At 33.4% G+C, this 15,164-nt stretch overlaps 1 protein-coding gene across 2 annotated transcripts in view; it reads left to right on the top strand.

Annotated features, from left to right (window-relative positions):
• The window catches only part of CSMD1 (CUB and Sushi multiple domains 1), a 1,065,169-nt gene that overhangs the window by 1,030,310 nt on the left and 19,695 nt on the right, over positions 1-15,164 (top strand). For both annotated transcript variants that reach the window (XM_038133051.1, XM_038133050.1), the window contains exons 57-64: positions 991-1,173; positions 3,421-3,597; positions 4,593-4,772; positions 6,085-6,258; positions 7,213-7,386; positions 9,675-9,748; positions 12,874-12,985; positions 14,047-14,226. In XM_038133051.1, the coding sequence (XP_037988979.1) occupies positions 991-1,173; positions 3,421-3,597; positions 4,593-4,772; positions 6,085-6,258; positions 7,213-7,386; positions 9,675-9,748; positions 12,874-12,985; positions 14,047-14,226 (1,254 nt within the window). The remainder of the gene's footprint in view (positions 1-990; positions 1,174-3,420; positions 3,598-4,592; positions 4,773-6,084; positions 6,259-7,212; positions 7,387-9,674; positions 9,749-12,873; positions 12,986-14,046; positions 14,227-15,164) is intronic.

The raw sequence follows: 15,164 nt of genomic DNA, 5'->3' as shown, positions 1-15,164 counted from the left end.
ACAAATACATTACAAGTTTGTATGTGCTGGAGATCGTTCTCAACAGTCAGTTTGGAGGCAGCTGCTGTATTTTGGAGAGTGAATTTTATTGTACACAGAGAGACAGACTATACCAGCTGACTTAAGACACTCACACAGTTTACAAGAATGTATTTATACCAGGAAATCTAGGTCCAAATGCTGTAGGGCAGTGTGACAAGCACAATCTATTCTAGAAGAACCTAGTACTAAACAAAGTGAACACAATCAAAGCCCATAAGTTAATCTTGAATTCAGAAACTGTCTTGGCCTCCTTTTATGTGAAATCATAATTGTATCCACTCTTACTTGCTAATAATAAACCCTTATGGCACATAATTGTGCTTTCTGACATAAGAAAATTTTAATTTCTAATTTAACTATTTGAGTTTTTTCAAAAATTTGGGGGTTTTTTTGTTTGTTTAGGATTTTATCTTATATATGAGAGGGGTGCCTATGAAGAAAAACCCATTTGAGAGTACACAGACTTAAAACTATTAAATTATTTACATGTATTTTGAAAAATAAAAACAAACACAAAAATAAAATCAATGCCCAAAATCAAAACCTATAGTTTCAATAGAATTTGAGTTTAGACATATAATTCAAAAGTGGAGAACAAAGGATAATATTGCTGTTAACTGCAATGTAGACACAAAAGGATTAAGAGATATACAATTTTATACCAAGATGTATAATAAATGGTTGATACTGAGACCATGCTTCCTTAACCATCTTGTACAGTATCTCCTGTAACAGCTGCTTTATGTGATAAAGCACTTGACTGATTCATCAGACCTATGAGGACATCTTTGACAGCTCTGTCTTGCAACACGTTCTTTCTCTTCTAAATTTGTAACCAATATTTGCATAGAAACAAAGCAGTGGCTCTATTCACAAGAGAGCAGTTTCACTGCCACTACATTTGCACATAATGTCCCTGCCAATAATTGTGCCTGTTGTGTTTTGCAGGAAATAATCCTGGGTTTTGTGATGATCCAGGAGTACCAGCCCACGGGTCTAGACTAGGGGATGAATTCAAAACAAAAAGTCTGCTACGTTTCTCATGTGAAATGGGTTATCAGCTGCGAGGGTCTGCAGAGCGAACATGCTTGCTTAATGGTTCCTGGTCAGGTATACAGCCAGTATGTGAAGGTAGGTATTGATACATCAGCATTTTGACACACTTCCAAATGACTTTTTCATTCTTTGATTGAAAAATTTTTTTAGGTGGAAATATGCTTTACTAACATTCTGCAGAAAGGTGATATAAAAATGTTTACAAGCAGGTCACGTTTTGCTTAAAAAATTCATTCCAAACTGCTAGAGTTTTGGAATAAATATCTATAAGAAGTTTTTAAGAAAATAATTTTTGTAAAAAAATAATTAGCCTGAAAATAAATAATAGACACCTGAGTTAAATGTTAAAAAAAATGCTTTTGATTGAAGATATGAAAATGGAGTGATAAATAAATCTGTCATCTGTTTTGTAATAATAAAATACTTTCACCTTCTCTTTCTATGTAATATCTGTGCATCAGGGACTGGATAAATCATAAAATAAAGTTGCATAAATGAATATATAAATTAAGTATAAGTTAAGTATAAATCAGTGTGTATTTCTCAACAGAAGTTAGAATATTTTCCAATGAGATATTTTTTATGCTGCCTCTTTCAGAAGACATGTAACAAAAATATTTCTGAAATCACATTTTAAAATAAGATAAAAAACATAATAAAGAATTTTTACCTTTTTTGTGCAGTTAAAATTGGTAGGCAGCAATAGAAGGCTTTAAATTCAGTTTTATAATGACTTCTCATTTTCTGAGAATGTTTGAAAAATTGCTTTGTCTAAGTCATCAGAGTTCATGGGTTCTGTAGTATCTGTTGTCTCCTAAACTACATGATAAAATGGAAGATAGAACAAAATATTTCTAATTTAAATATTTGTTACAATTTTTTTTTTTTTCACATAAACTTTATATTCTGAGAACAATTATTCCTTTGCAGTATTCTTCAGCACAGACTAATCTTCTGTCAGTGCAGATAGCATCATAACTGTATAAAAATCACAGTGGGCACAGAATCAGTATTTGAATCAGTATTTTCAGCAGAAAACTGAAGTTTGCAGTATCCTTTTTGCTTGCCTTACATGAAGACATTAACTATGGTAGGACAGCAGAAGTCAGTGGCAATTATCAGTGTTTAAAATGCTGCTTTTTTCAGCTTTAATCATAGTGTTTGCTTCAACCTTGTCTTTTCAGAAAAAAAAAAAAAAGAAAAACAAGAAAAATGCCTCTTTTTTCCCCCATTTTTCTATAGTCCTCCAGTTGTTTCCTATTTATTCTAAGTAACATGAGATTAGGAGGAGAACATCTCTTCATTCCTGCAAGTTCAAGTTACAATCCAATGAATTTTTCTCTTCACTGTTTGAATCTTTTAATCTAAAAAGTGATTAAAAATTGATTTTAAAAAGATGTTAAGGCATTATTCCAAACATAAATGGTAGATGAATTTTTAATTGGCAAATCGTATTTGTTTTAATAACAAAACCTAAAACTGTTATATTTTAATTATTAGATCATAACTGTTATGTTGGGGGCCATCCAGCAGGTGCACATGCAGCAGGTCCAAGTCTTTCTTCTGCTGGGGACCCCAGAGGTGGATGCAGTACTCTAGGTGGGGGTCTCAAAAGACTGGAGTTGCTAGCCATGTTGTTAGCAAAACTCAAAACAAAAACCCAAATTCTTTTAATGATTGGTTGCTCCACTGGGAAAAAAAAAAAAAAAAAAAAAACCTCACCTTCCAAAAAACCCCAACATGTAACCAAAGTAATCAAGTTAAGCTGCTGTCAAATCTTGGACATATGAAGCTGAAACATAATTATTGCCTTAAAGAATTGATATAGATGCCCAAAAGATATGGAGGCCAATACAGAATGTCTGTTCTTTTCTTGATTCAAAAAATAAATCAACAAGAAGGTCACTATTTACTCTTTATGCATTTCTACAATTGAAAAAGGAGATAACGAAGACAGGAAGAGAACAGAAAAATGTGCCAAAAGGCAGAACAGAGGTACAAGTCTGTCAGAAAGTCCTGAATGAGCTTTATTTGCTCTAGTGACTGTATTGGGTGGAGTAGAACAAAAATGGCAAACTATATGAATAAGGAATTTTAAAAAAATAAAAAAAAAAAAGACCAAATGAAAATAATAGTATTACCAAAGAAAAATAAAATTTTAATTCAAGAATATACCTATTACATATTTTTTCAGTAAAACTTGCTATAGGTGTTTTCAAAGATGAGCTATTAACCTAGTTGTTCTCTTCCTTTTTTTTCATCCTAGTTAGTCACCTATAATCAAAACATTTTTTTTAATTTTTTTAAATCTCTTCTTTGCAGCTGTCTCTTGTGGGAACCCTGGTACACCAGCCAATGGTATGATAATATACACTGATGGAATATTATTCTCCAGCTCAGTCATTTATGCCTGCTGGGAAGGTTACAAAACTTCAGGGCTAACTACTAGACATTGTACTGCTAATGGGACATGGACTGGCACTGCTCCAGACTGCACAGGTCAGAAACAAATTTTCTTCCCCTAAAGCTTTAACATAGTAAGTCATCCAGCCTTCCTCTTGAAAATTATTATTTTGATAGGTAAAATAACACATTTATTTCACATTCCTTTCTTTAATACCAGAATATTTTTATATATCTAAAGGTACATGCCCTTATAATAAATGCTAGATGTTTCCAGAACTATCTTAAGATGGCTACATATGTAACTTTATCGTATTTGTTTACCTCAGAAATGTCAATTTGATGATGTTAATATTTTTTTAGAATAATGTTGTATTTAGCTGTTTCTTTAAAGTTTCCTTTTGCATTTTTTCTTTTTTTTTTTTTTTTCCTTGTGGCTTATGCTTAGAGGAGGAAGTTCTGGTAGCTCAAAATCAAATTTTGTGTAATTGGATACATTACTGTGCCAGTTTGTATTGCAAGCCAAATGAGTCAGAATTGATCAATCACCATTCTGCTAATGGTGACCACGAATCAGGGATCAGCAAGACTGGGCTATTCCATCGGGGTCAGGTGAGCAGGGACCAGAGGAGTGCTACAAGGCAAGCAGAGCTAATGGCTTCACTGACAAAGCCAGACTCAGTACATCAGTATTTTTATAAGCACACACACACACACATAAAAGAAAAGAAATATATAAAAGAGGAAATATATAAAAGGGGAAAAAAAGAAGCATTTCATTACTCTGCTGGAATTGCATTGCACCATCAGCTTCAGGCTTGATGTGACAAAGATCTCAGTATGAAGGTAGAAAATGTCTGTCAAAACTACCACCAACAGTCTGCAGGAGCTATAGAGGCTCCTGTGCATGCCAGATGAGGCTACTGTGTTAAAGGAAAACGATATTTGGTCCATGCTATTGAAATGCCTCAGAAAAATAATTTTCTTGACATAAACATAATTTTTCTTGTATTGGAAACTAAACCAAAGGGCATTAGGTATGCAAGGTTATATATTTATTTTTTAAAAATCCTTTTTTCTTTTCTCACTAGTGATTAACTGTGGGGATCCAGGTGCATTAGCAAATGGCATTCAGTTTGGAAATGATTTTACTTTTAATAAGACAGTCAGCTATCAGTGCAATCCAGGCTATCTGATGGAACCTGCAAGTTCATCTACCATGCGTTGTATAAAAGACAGCACTTGGAACCAGAGTAAGCCAATTTGCAAAGGTGAGCTTTTGAATTTAACAGTTTACAGGTATTGTTTTGAGACATATGTGATATTCATTGACTGCTGTCTTTATTTATTTAAAAAAAAAAATCTGGAACAATTACTGTTCCAAATGCAACTCAAACATTTAGATAAGTACTTCTGTAAGAATTTATATTTGTTTTGCACATATGCTGTGATAGAATAGCAGTCAAAATAGTGACATTATAGACTAAAGTAGAAAATCACTCTCCAATAAATATTGTCAGAGTGCTCAGCTTAAAAAAAATGAATGTAGTACCCATTTTCCTTTGTGACCTGCTTCTCTTGGATTAGATAGAAAAAATTCTGTAACAGGATTCTGCAAGCCTAGCTTTCTGTAAAAGATTCTCTTGTTGCGGTAGTGTAGTCATCATAAACAACCAAAAACATGCTTCACAAGTAGCTAATTACAAGTGCTAGCAGGAAGGTCATAGTGGAGGTGAGGCTGAAAGACAAATAAGGCAGCCTGGTGAAAATTGTTGAAACAACTTCAGCAGCCCAGGGAGTAAATTTAACAGCCTAGTGCATCTTCTGCTTATAGAAGGCCTAGGCTGCCAACTCACCTAGCACCGCTTCACTGTGATATCTAAGTCTAACCTACTAATTAAATTTTGGCATATGTATTCAACTGACTGCATTTTTCTGTCATCAGAATTACTGCCTGAGTGATTTTATGGTTGTAGTCTTTGTTAAAAGAAATTATATAGAAATGTAAATGTGGACATTCCAGTTTTCATCATTTTGATGAAATCACTTATTATCAGAAGATGGAAAATATCAGAATAATTTCTTAGCCCCTAATTACCTATAAAATTAATCACCATTGCATGTAGAAAGCCTTAGAAAATGAGCAGGTGAATGAACAGTCATATTAAATAGTGCTGCAAAATTAGTTTAAAAGAAAATGCAAATATTTAGAAATTTAGAATCATAAAAACTTATTTATTGAAAGAAATAATGTTTTTTGAATACCTTTACCTAGCTAGTAACCTGTTGCCCAAAATAATCAATAATGAATATGTAGGGAAAAAATATGAAACTAGGTAGCTATGTACCATTTGGGCTTCTAGCAACCTAGCACTCAGGGACTTCCTAAATCCAGAGCCTTTATTTTTGTTTTAAAATTAGTTTTCTGTCTATTACAGGCTGCTTTGTCAACACAGGCATGCTTTGTTGGAACAACAGTCTGATAGACTATTTATTTAGATTCAAATGTATGAGTGCTTTTTATATTACATATCCCTAAACCCTACAAATCCTTGAAATTGTGACTTTTCTTTTCTGACACAGCTATTACTTGTGGCCCCCCTCCAACAGTACTGTATGGGAAGGTGGAAGGATCTGATTATCGTTGGGGTGCTAGCGTGAGTTACAGCTGTGCAGAAGGCTATCAGCTGTCCAACACAGCTATTCTCTCCTGCGAAGGGCGAGGAGTTTGGCGGGGAGACATCCCACAATGTTTGCGTAAGTTTTCAGGGTACAGTTCTGTTGGGCTTCACCAAAGCTACAAGCGGTTGTCTTGGGCTACAGTCACAGAATCACACTTTTAAAAGGACTCAGCTACATCAGGTAATATATGAATTACTGCAGGATTCTCCCTTCTTGTACCAAAAAGCTTATCTTGATATGAAATTTGAGTAGCTGTGCCCATTAAAGGCCACAAAAAAGTCACCAAGTTTCCCCAAAAGTCACCCCCATCTCTTGTTACCTATTGCACCCATCACCATTTACCTTACTGGTAATCCTATTGGATGTTCTGAATTTGACTTGTGTTGATCATGACTGAAATATTCCCTTACACTTTTCCTTTTACTTTCTTCCCTGTTTCCAGTTCCATTAACAGGTGAAAACAAGGATGCTAACCCTTAAGTTCATAGCTCATAGCTTTTCTAAGCATTTTTTTCTTTTTGAAGGCGAGTACATACCCTCATATCTTGCTTTTACTTATCTTTCAGCATTTTCTAAATCTGTCAACTCAACTCTTTGAGTGCTTGAAATCTTGTTAGGACCCTGATAAACATTTTCCCTTTTATCTAATTAAGGCAAAAATTTCCAACCTACTCATTTGTGTGTGTCAAATGTGAAAAAATGTTTTGGTTTTTTTTTAGCATTGCAATGTTGCATTGTCTACTTTGGGATTATTTTATCATCCAAATCTAATCAATATTTAAATGTCTCACTTAAAAGCTCTATTTTTCCAGGTTAAGTTCTGTGCTTACAATAGCTATAACAGCGACAATTTATTTTAAATTGCTGTCAAGAATTTAGGAAACCTACAGTCCTACACAGATTAATGAACAGAGCATTTGCACTCATACCCAGTATGCCTGCCTTGCACATAAAACAATATAGAATACTTCAGGTTAAAACATGTGCAGATTTTAATACCTTTTCTCCCTTTTCATTTTTATGTATCAGCTGTGTTTTGTGGTGATCCGGGTACTCCAGCAGAAGGACGCCTCAATGGAAAAAGTTTCACCTACAGATCTGAAGTTAGCTTCCAATGCAGACCTCCTTTTATTCTGATAGGCTCTTCAAGAAGATTCTGTCAAGCAGATGGTACTTGGAGTGGAATTCAGCCAACATGCATTGGTAATAAACTACCACTGATGCATGTTCTACTGAGAATATTCTTGATAAACTATTGCACGATCATAAATCTAGCAATTAGCTATCCAAGTATAGAAAATATCTATGTAATATAAAAATAACTAGTTTAATAAGGTTATATTTTGAGCATAAATACTATAGGATAAACACAATTGCATATGAATTGCATTTGTATATTTACAGGGTTGTTTGTCTGCTGGAAATGCAGAATGTCAGTAAGTGCAACTGCATCAATTTGATCCATCTATTTTTAGTATTTCTCGGATATGCAGTAGACTGTGGCAGATTAAAGACCAGATTTTGTCACTGGAGAGTTAAAGGCATTTTTCAGAATTGATCCTAAATCAAAGTGTTTTCGACTTTGTGAACATGGCTTGTACATCTCTGATCTTTTGAAATTCTGATTAATTCCCAAATACTCTCAGTTTCTCATTGATTGTTGTACAACTGGTAGGCTTTCAGCATGTTACATCAATCAGATTGACACCTTTAACTCCCACTGATATCAGAATTTGATCCCATTTTGGGTGACTTGCTAGAGAGAATTAGTTTAGTTTTATAATAAAAAAATCTAAAATATTGTAATCATGATTATTGAAAGCAGCCTGTATTTTTAAATGAAGACATACCAGTCAACAGAATTATTTTGTATGAATTAAAAACCTCTCTCTATAGTTTTTGCAAACTAGGCAATCATCTTACGCCTATATTTTGCTACAGAGGCAAGAAGGCTTAAAAAAGCTATTTTCACATCTGATGCAACAAATCAACTTTGAAAACGTAATAATCACTTTCTGTTTATATTTTATATAGTATAATATAGAAGCACATGCAAAGTAGTGTATCAAAGATACAAATTTTTCTTTTACATCATAGTTTTTATGTCACTGTATAAGGAAAATATTGGATCATCTAACATATTTACAGATCAAATTTCTAAGGAATTTGAAGTTTAAGAATGGTGACAATATCTAGAACTAGACCTGAAAAAAATATATGGTGGAAGCTTTTCTGTTTCTGGATAGCAATAGTTTCCTTAGAATACTTTGTGAAGTCTTCCTTTGGGTTCTTCAGATGAGACCTATCTTAAAAATTCAATTCAGTTTCATGCCTCTTATTAGAAATAGAATTCCAGCTATTGATAATTTTTAAAAAGTTCCTGAGCCGTTCAAGCATCTCAACATCAAGAGCATGTTTGCTTTTCATTCTTACACTTTAGGTCAACATCCACCTGACTTTTGAAACCTTTGGTAAATATCAGTCCAGTTGAATTTTTATGCTCTACTAATTGTCAGTATTGAAAATGGGAGTTGTCCAAGAGTGAAATAAAAAATCACGTTATTGTAAATTATAAGTTCAATTTTTGCTCTACAGAAAACTAAAAATTGTTACAGATGAAGTATAGTTGCAAGATGTGTTCTTCATAATTCAGTGTCAGCACACAGCAGACTCGGATGCCAAGGGAGAATCACATACTACAGAAAAATCCACTGGATGAAGTACTGTGCTGTCTAGCTGGTGGATGTGACTGGGCAACTACAAAGCCACCACAAGAATGTGGGCATTACTGAATGAAAAAGTAGTTCCAGGCTGCTTTAAATTACTCTCATGAAACAGAGCAATTAATATGTTGGCTTGTGCTTTTTTCATGGAGGGAATTTTATTCTCCAGCAACAACTGAGGTGGTGCTCCATTAGAAACTTGCTTTCTTTGTGACATAGAAAAAAAAAAGCCTATACAAAAATAAAAAGTATTTCCTTGCTATAAGAAAGCAGTCTGATTATGGGTTTGGGGTTTTAGTTTGTGGAATTTTTTGGGTTTGAGGAGTTTTAGTTGTTTTGTTTTGGAAGTGGTGTTTTTAGAAATACTTATCATTAGGCTGTTCATTTGAAATAAAGAAAATATGAAGATTTCTCAAGATTTCTATATGTATTCCAATTGCATGTTGAATTGTGAAATATACTATGGATTCAAAGAGATTTAAAAGGATAAGATTGCTAAAAATTAATGCAACCCTAACTGTAAAGTCTGCACAACCAGAAATACCTGCAAAAACCTTTTAAAAAATGATCATGTGCTGAAACAAATTACTATGAGATACCTGGTAATTTAGTTGGAAATACTAGTGTAATATATAGAAAAACATGCATTCAATTAAAAATTGAATTCTTATCATCACTAGACATTGATGAAATGATTTCATCTTTGCAAACAGTTTTAGAGTATTTTTTTTCATACCATAATAATATGTGTTTCATATTTTGCATTAGATCCAGCTCACAATACATGTACAGACCCTGGTACTCCACATTTTGGAATACAAAATAGTTCCAGAGGTTATGAGGTAATTTTTAAATTATTATTTATTAACTTTCTAAAATGAAAATGTATTTAATAATTACATAAGAAATTTAATGAGAAACATTTTGAGAAATTTAATGAGAAACGTATCTGTAGTCTTTGAAAGTGACTTTATGGTCTATTGAAATATATGCAGTGATATACAGGAAAGAGAGGCATCTCAGGCATTGAGTTTGCTTCTCTCACACTGCAAACCTTGAGAAATTTCCACCCTCTTTTTAATAAAAACTCATTCTTCATGCCAAGCTTTTTTTAGAACATTCAGCTTAAAGAAAGAACTTCTAACCCTGCAATATATCATGTATTCAGTCCTTTACGAGACTTCAGTACGGAGGGCTATTTATAAATTGATTACTTAATATGATATGACATAATATAATTACCTTGCTTTATGATAATAATTCCTTCATACATTGATGAATAGTCAGTAAATACCTAACAACCGGAGACCTGTGTGATTCAAAGGCCATGTAGTCCTTGACAAAAAAGTCAGCAAGTGGCTTTACTAAATTAGAAATTCATGTTATATTTTATTCAGTCAAACAAGATAAAATTATTCTGTGTTATGTCCAGGTTCTCTGTGATGAATATCCTTTCTGTAATTTCCAAATTCCTCACAGGTTGTTAGTTTAACGAGTGAGAGGCAGAAAAGCGACTGAGGTCTATATATAACTGTAGATGCAACAATAACCAATCCACAGTCATTATATAGACTGATAAACTTTCTGTGGATAGATCTTTCAGGTATAAATATGTGTGACTGAAATTTAAAGTAAGTTTTGTTGGGTTTGCTGCTTATTTCTGAGCCTAGGGCAGTGTGCCCATTGCGACCGAATTAGTAGAACTGTTTTCCAAAACGTCCTTTCTGTAAGTTCCTCTGGTTCCTCTCTTTCCTACAATTCTTCTATCTTTTGTTGCTGTGGCTGTCAGCTCTTTTCTTCACCTTCAGCTCCTGCCTGGCTCACAGTTACTGAGGCACTTGTCCCTGAGCCACATCTTGTGGCCTTACCCATGGCAGTTCTGCTTCCAGTAATAAGTGCAGTTGCCTTTCCGATGTCTCATCTTAGGTCTGTTCCTGTCCCCATTTTCTCTTTAAAAACAACTCAAATCTTTGCACCTAATTTTAACAGGGGGTTGTTTTATTTTTATCTCTCCCTTTTATATGCCTCACAATTGTCTTTCATAATTGTACTGGCCAACTCACTGTTCTACGTTCGGTTATTCATGTTTAAATAAACTGATCTTCTCTTCTCATTCACCTTTAGAGTCCATAGTAGGTCTTCCTCTGTTGCGTATTAAGTCTTTCTCCAGTATGTGTTCACTCTCAGAGTGCTATCTTGTACCACAACATGGAGACTTCTCTCCAGTGGCTACAGAACTAGACTGTTTTGGGGGTTTTTCATACATTATTCATAGGCTTCCTGTTTGTATTACAGAGCCAAGCTTTTATAAAACACTTTTCAGCAGTCTTTTCTCATTATAGTAGAGTGTGATGACAGGTAGCAGATCTTTGTAGGGTTTTCCCATTTACCAGCATCCTGTCTTGCCCCATTTATTCTTTGCCTTTTGTGCTTCCCTACACTATGACTTATAAATGCCCCCAGTGTTTTTCGTCCAAGTATTATACAAAGAGTGTGCTGCTTCTATTTTAACTTTTACCAGTAAAATGAAAAAGCAGTATAACTCTTTAACTACCTTGAACTCTGTTACTTTCTGCTTGGTCTTTTGGAGCTCTGAGAAAAGATTTGCATCTCATTATTACTGACAGATACAGAATTGGCACAAGGAAGATGACTTAGACTCAAGACTAGCCACACACTGTTCTACTCCCTATGAAAGACATACTGCGTGTCCTTGACAGGATAGAGAGAATAATATGTTTCAAAATAGTTAGAAAGACATAAGTCTTTCACAAAGCCATATCACTAATATGACCTTTAAAAACACCAGTGATTTTCCCAAGCTGCTTCTGGGAGAAATGGTGTCCATTTGCTCAACATCTGTCATGACAAGCAGGTTTTATATAATTGAGTGTATAGATAGCTACTTCTGAAGATGATAATTTTTAACTTCCATTGAAGTCTTCTATGACATTTGTAGTGCGCAGCTATCTGCCTTTCTGTAACTGCAAGCTCTTACTAATACACATTGATCACTACTCATTTGCAACTTGTCTGTGTGAGATGTTACTTTATTAACATAATATAATTTCCAATAATGTGAATTTTGTCTAATTTATTTATTTATTTACTTATTATTGACCAGATTTTTTATCCAAAACAAAAGTCATGCTTTACTGATTAGCCCCCTATCATCAAACAACTTGGCCTGGAGTTGCATTCTGGTTACTTTCGTCAGTACCATCAATAAGTTCATTTTACTAGAACTCTCCACAGAATCTCTTTCTCATCTCTTAAGAAAATTCATTTTCACCTGCAATTTTGTTTGTAGTTTTCATGCATTTCTATTCCCAGTTGAAATCTAAAGAGCATTTTCTGAGTTATTTTTAACTTTTCTTTTGACAAAGGTCATATCATATTTGACCATAGGAAGGCTTTCCATGGCTTCAGTCTGCTAGATGAACATTTCCAATAAAAGTTAATAGTAATAAATGCAATATAAGAAGTTTTCACATGGAGTTTTCTCCAGTGAATATCTTTGTAGATGAAACAGTTCTTCATAGTTTTTTTTCTTTTTATTCTAAAAAACCCCATACTTAGTCAAATCATACAACAAAAACTTTTGGAAGTGACTTTATGGTCTATCAAAATATATGCAGTGATATACAGGAAAGAGAAGCATCTCAGGCATTTAGTTTGTTTTTCTCATACTGAAAAATTAATCAGCAGAAATGTATGAATATAATTATTTTCCATGGGAATAGTCAGTATTTTTCCACATTTTGCTTTTAAATAAGATCACAAAAGAATGAGTTCCTCAACTATTTCATCACAGTAAAAAAAAAAAAAAAAAAAACAAAACTGTGACTCTAGAACTGTAAAAACATTTTTATTTTTGAAAAAAACCTGTATTAACTTACCACTATCTTGATATCTGACTACACATGGTGGATCCTTCTTCTGCCTAATATTCTGGTTTGATCCTTAGGTTGGGAGCACAGTCTATTTCAGATGCAGAAAAGGTTATCATATTCAGGGATCTACCACTCGTTCTTGTCTTGCTAACCTAACTTGGAGTGGCATTCAATCCGAATGCATTCGTAAGTCTGGTTTCTATTCTTACAACTTAGAACAGTGTGCAATTTTAAGAGTTACAAAGTGATACATATGGAAATTCATGACAAATTATTTGCTACAAGGATTGGCAGCTTTATGTAAAACATATTTTTAAATGTTTTATTTGTTGTTGTTCCCTATTCAAAGACCAAAGATGTATTTGGGGTATTAATTTGAAGGAAGATTTTTCAGATTTTTTTTTTGAAGTTCACAATAATTCTATCAGTTTTACTCAAAAATTCTGTTGTATTTAACCTACTGCATTAGCTACTTTAATTAAACTAGAAATATTTTTTTGTGTGTAATGGATTAATAAAGAATGGAAAGTGACCTTAAATATGCATGGAACTATTTTGCTGCCTAGTATTTTATGAATCATAAACTAGAACTCAGCAAAACCCATCTTTTCTGGGCTATGCATAGTTATGCAAATTACTTATATCTCTGTGTGAGTTGGAGGTCATCAAATAACTATTTTATTTAAATACACTGACCTGAGCTAAAAGTAATTCATTGCAATGACCTGAGATTCTTATCCTGTTATAAATTATCTTCGGGTTGTTATAAATGAACACCATGTGGTTCAAAGAAAGAAGCATACTGAGTAACCAAATCTGTTATAGTCAATGCCCTGTGACAAAACATTATTGTGGAATCTTTATTTCAATTGAATTGCATTCATTTGTCACAGTAACCACTCTAATTTTCAGAACACAGAGTGCGAGTGATGCTTGAAGCTGTGACAGTACAATAATTCACAGGACCAATCATTGCATCATGTACAATGGCATGTGCTTCCCCTCATTTTAACTGTTTTCTGATTCCTAGCATGATTTGATGTTGGTTTCTTATTTAAAAATACACGATAGTATCATTTCCATCCCACAATAATATAACTATACACTCTGAGTGTTACTTTTACAATAGCTACTTGACATTGCTAAAAACTATCCAGAAATGCCATGCATTTATTTCCAATTGGATTGTCTAATTCTATGGAAACTGCTTACCACTACATTTTCTAACTGTAAAAACCCCTTTGCAGCTCATGCTTGCAGGCAGCCAGAAACACCAGCCCATGTAGATGTGAAAGCAATAGATCTTCCTACTTTAGGGTATACTTTGGTGTATACCTGTCAGCCAGGATTTTTTCTTGCTGGTGGATCAGAGCATCGGACATGTAAGCCAGATATGAAATGGACAGGAAAATCACCTATTTGTAAAAGTAAGTCATTGCTCACGTGATTTCTTGGATCCTACTGGGTTTGGATTAATTTTCCCTGAAATTTTTGTTTTATTTAGTAGTATTGATTTTTTTCACTTACCATTTAATGACACACATGGAACTACAGCTTTTATTTTATGAAAGAAATAGTGAAGAAATTGAAGTGAACATAACATCTAGAACGCATGGAAGAGGAAAAGGTGTACAAGTGCACAGACACACATAATGTTTACCCTTATAATAGCAAACACAACCTAAACAATATTAAGTACTACTTTAGCTGTATTTATCTTTATGTCACAGTTTTAAATGGTATTTCAGTGTATTCGGTGCTTAATATATGATTTTCTATAAGAACAAGAAATTTTTTTTAATTTTTAGATTAAGCTTTTAGATTCATGCAGATATACTTTTAGTCTAAGGAAATTTAAAAATTAACAAAAAATAAGAAAAAAATGCTCTGCACTATAATCCACTTTTATATCAGTGTAACTGTCATATAGTTTTTTAGAGTAAATCCATGTATACAGTTATGAAGTCTTAATTTGCTCTTCACATGCAAATCAACATGGCTGTTAGTTCTCAATTCATAAAAATAAAATAAAATTATATTTAGAATCTGAATAGAGGAAAAATGGATGCCATGGGACAGTTTTTGCAGTATGATTTTTAATTTTAATATATCAAAGTGTCCTGAATAGTTTTGATGTTTGAGCAATACTTACTTTTCTTTAATGTAAGGGCAGACTTCCTTGATACAGCATTGTCATTTGATCTACATATCAGATTTTATCTTTATTCTGTGTGTCTAAAGGATGATTTTTCATAGATACTGTATCATTAATAACTTCAGAAAAGTAATCTTTTTTTTAAAATTTTATTTATTGAAGATAAAATGCAGTAAAGATTTCCATAAGATTGGGTTACACTCTTTAGGT

The sequence above is a fragment of the Motacilla alba genome, chromosome 3, assembly GCF_015832195.1.
Source record: "Motacilla alba alba isolate MOTALB_02 chromosome 3, Motacilla_alba_V1.0_pri, whole genome shotgun sequence".
Classification (NCBI taxonomy): Eukaryota; Metazoa; Chordata; class Aves; order Passeriformes; family Motacillidae; genus Motacilla; species Motacilla alba.
The sequence above is the reverse complement of the archived record's forward strand: the minus strand, read 5'-3'. Positions and strand labels throughout refer to the sequence as shown.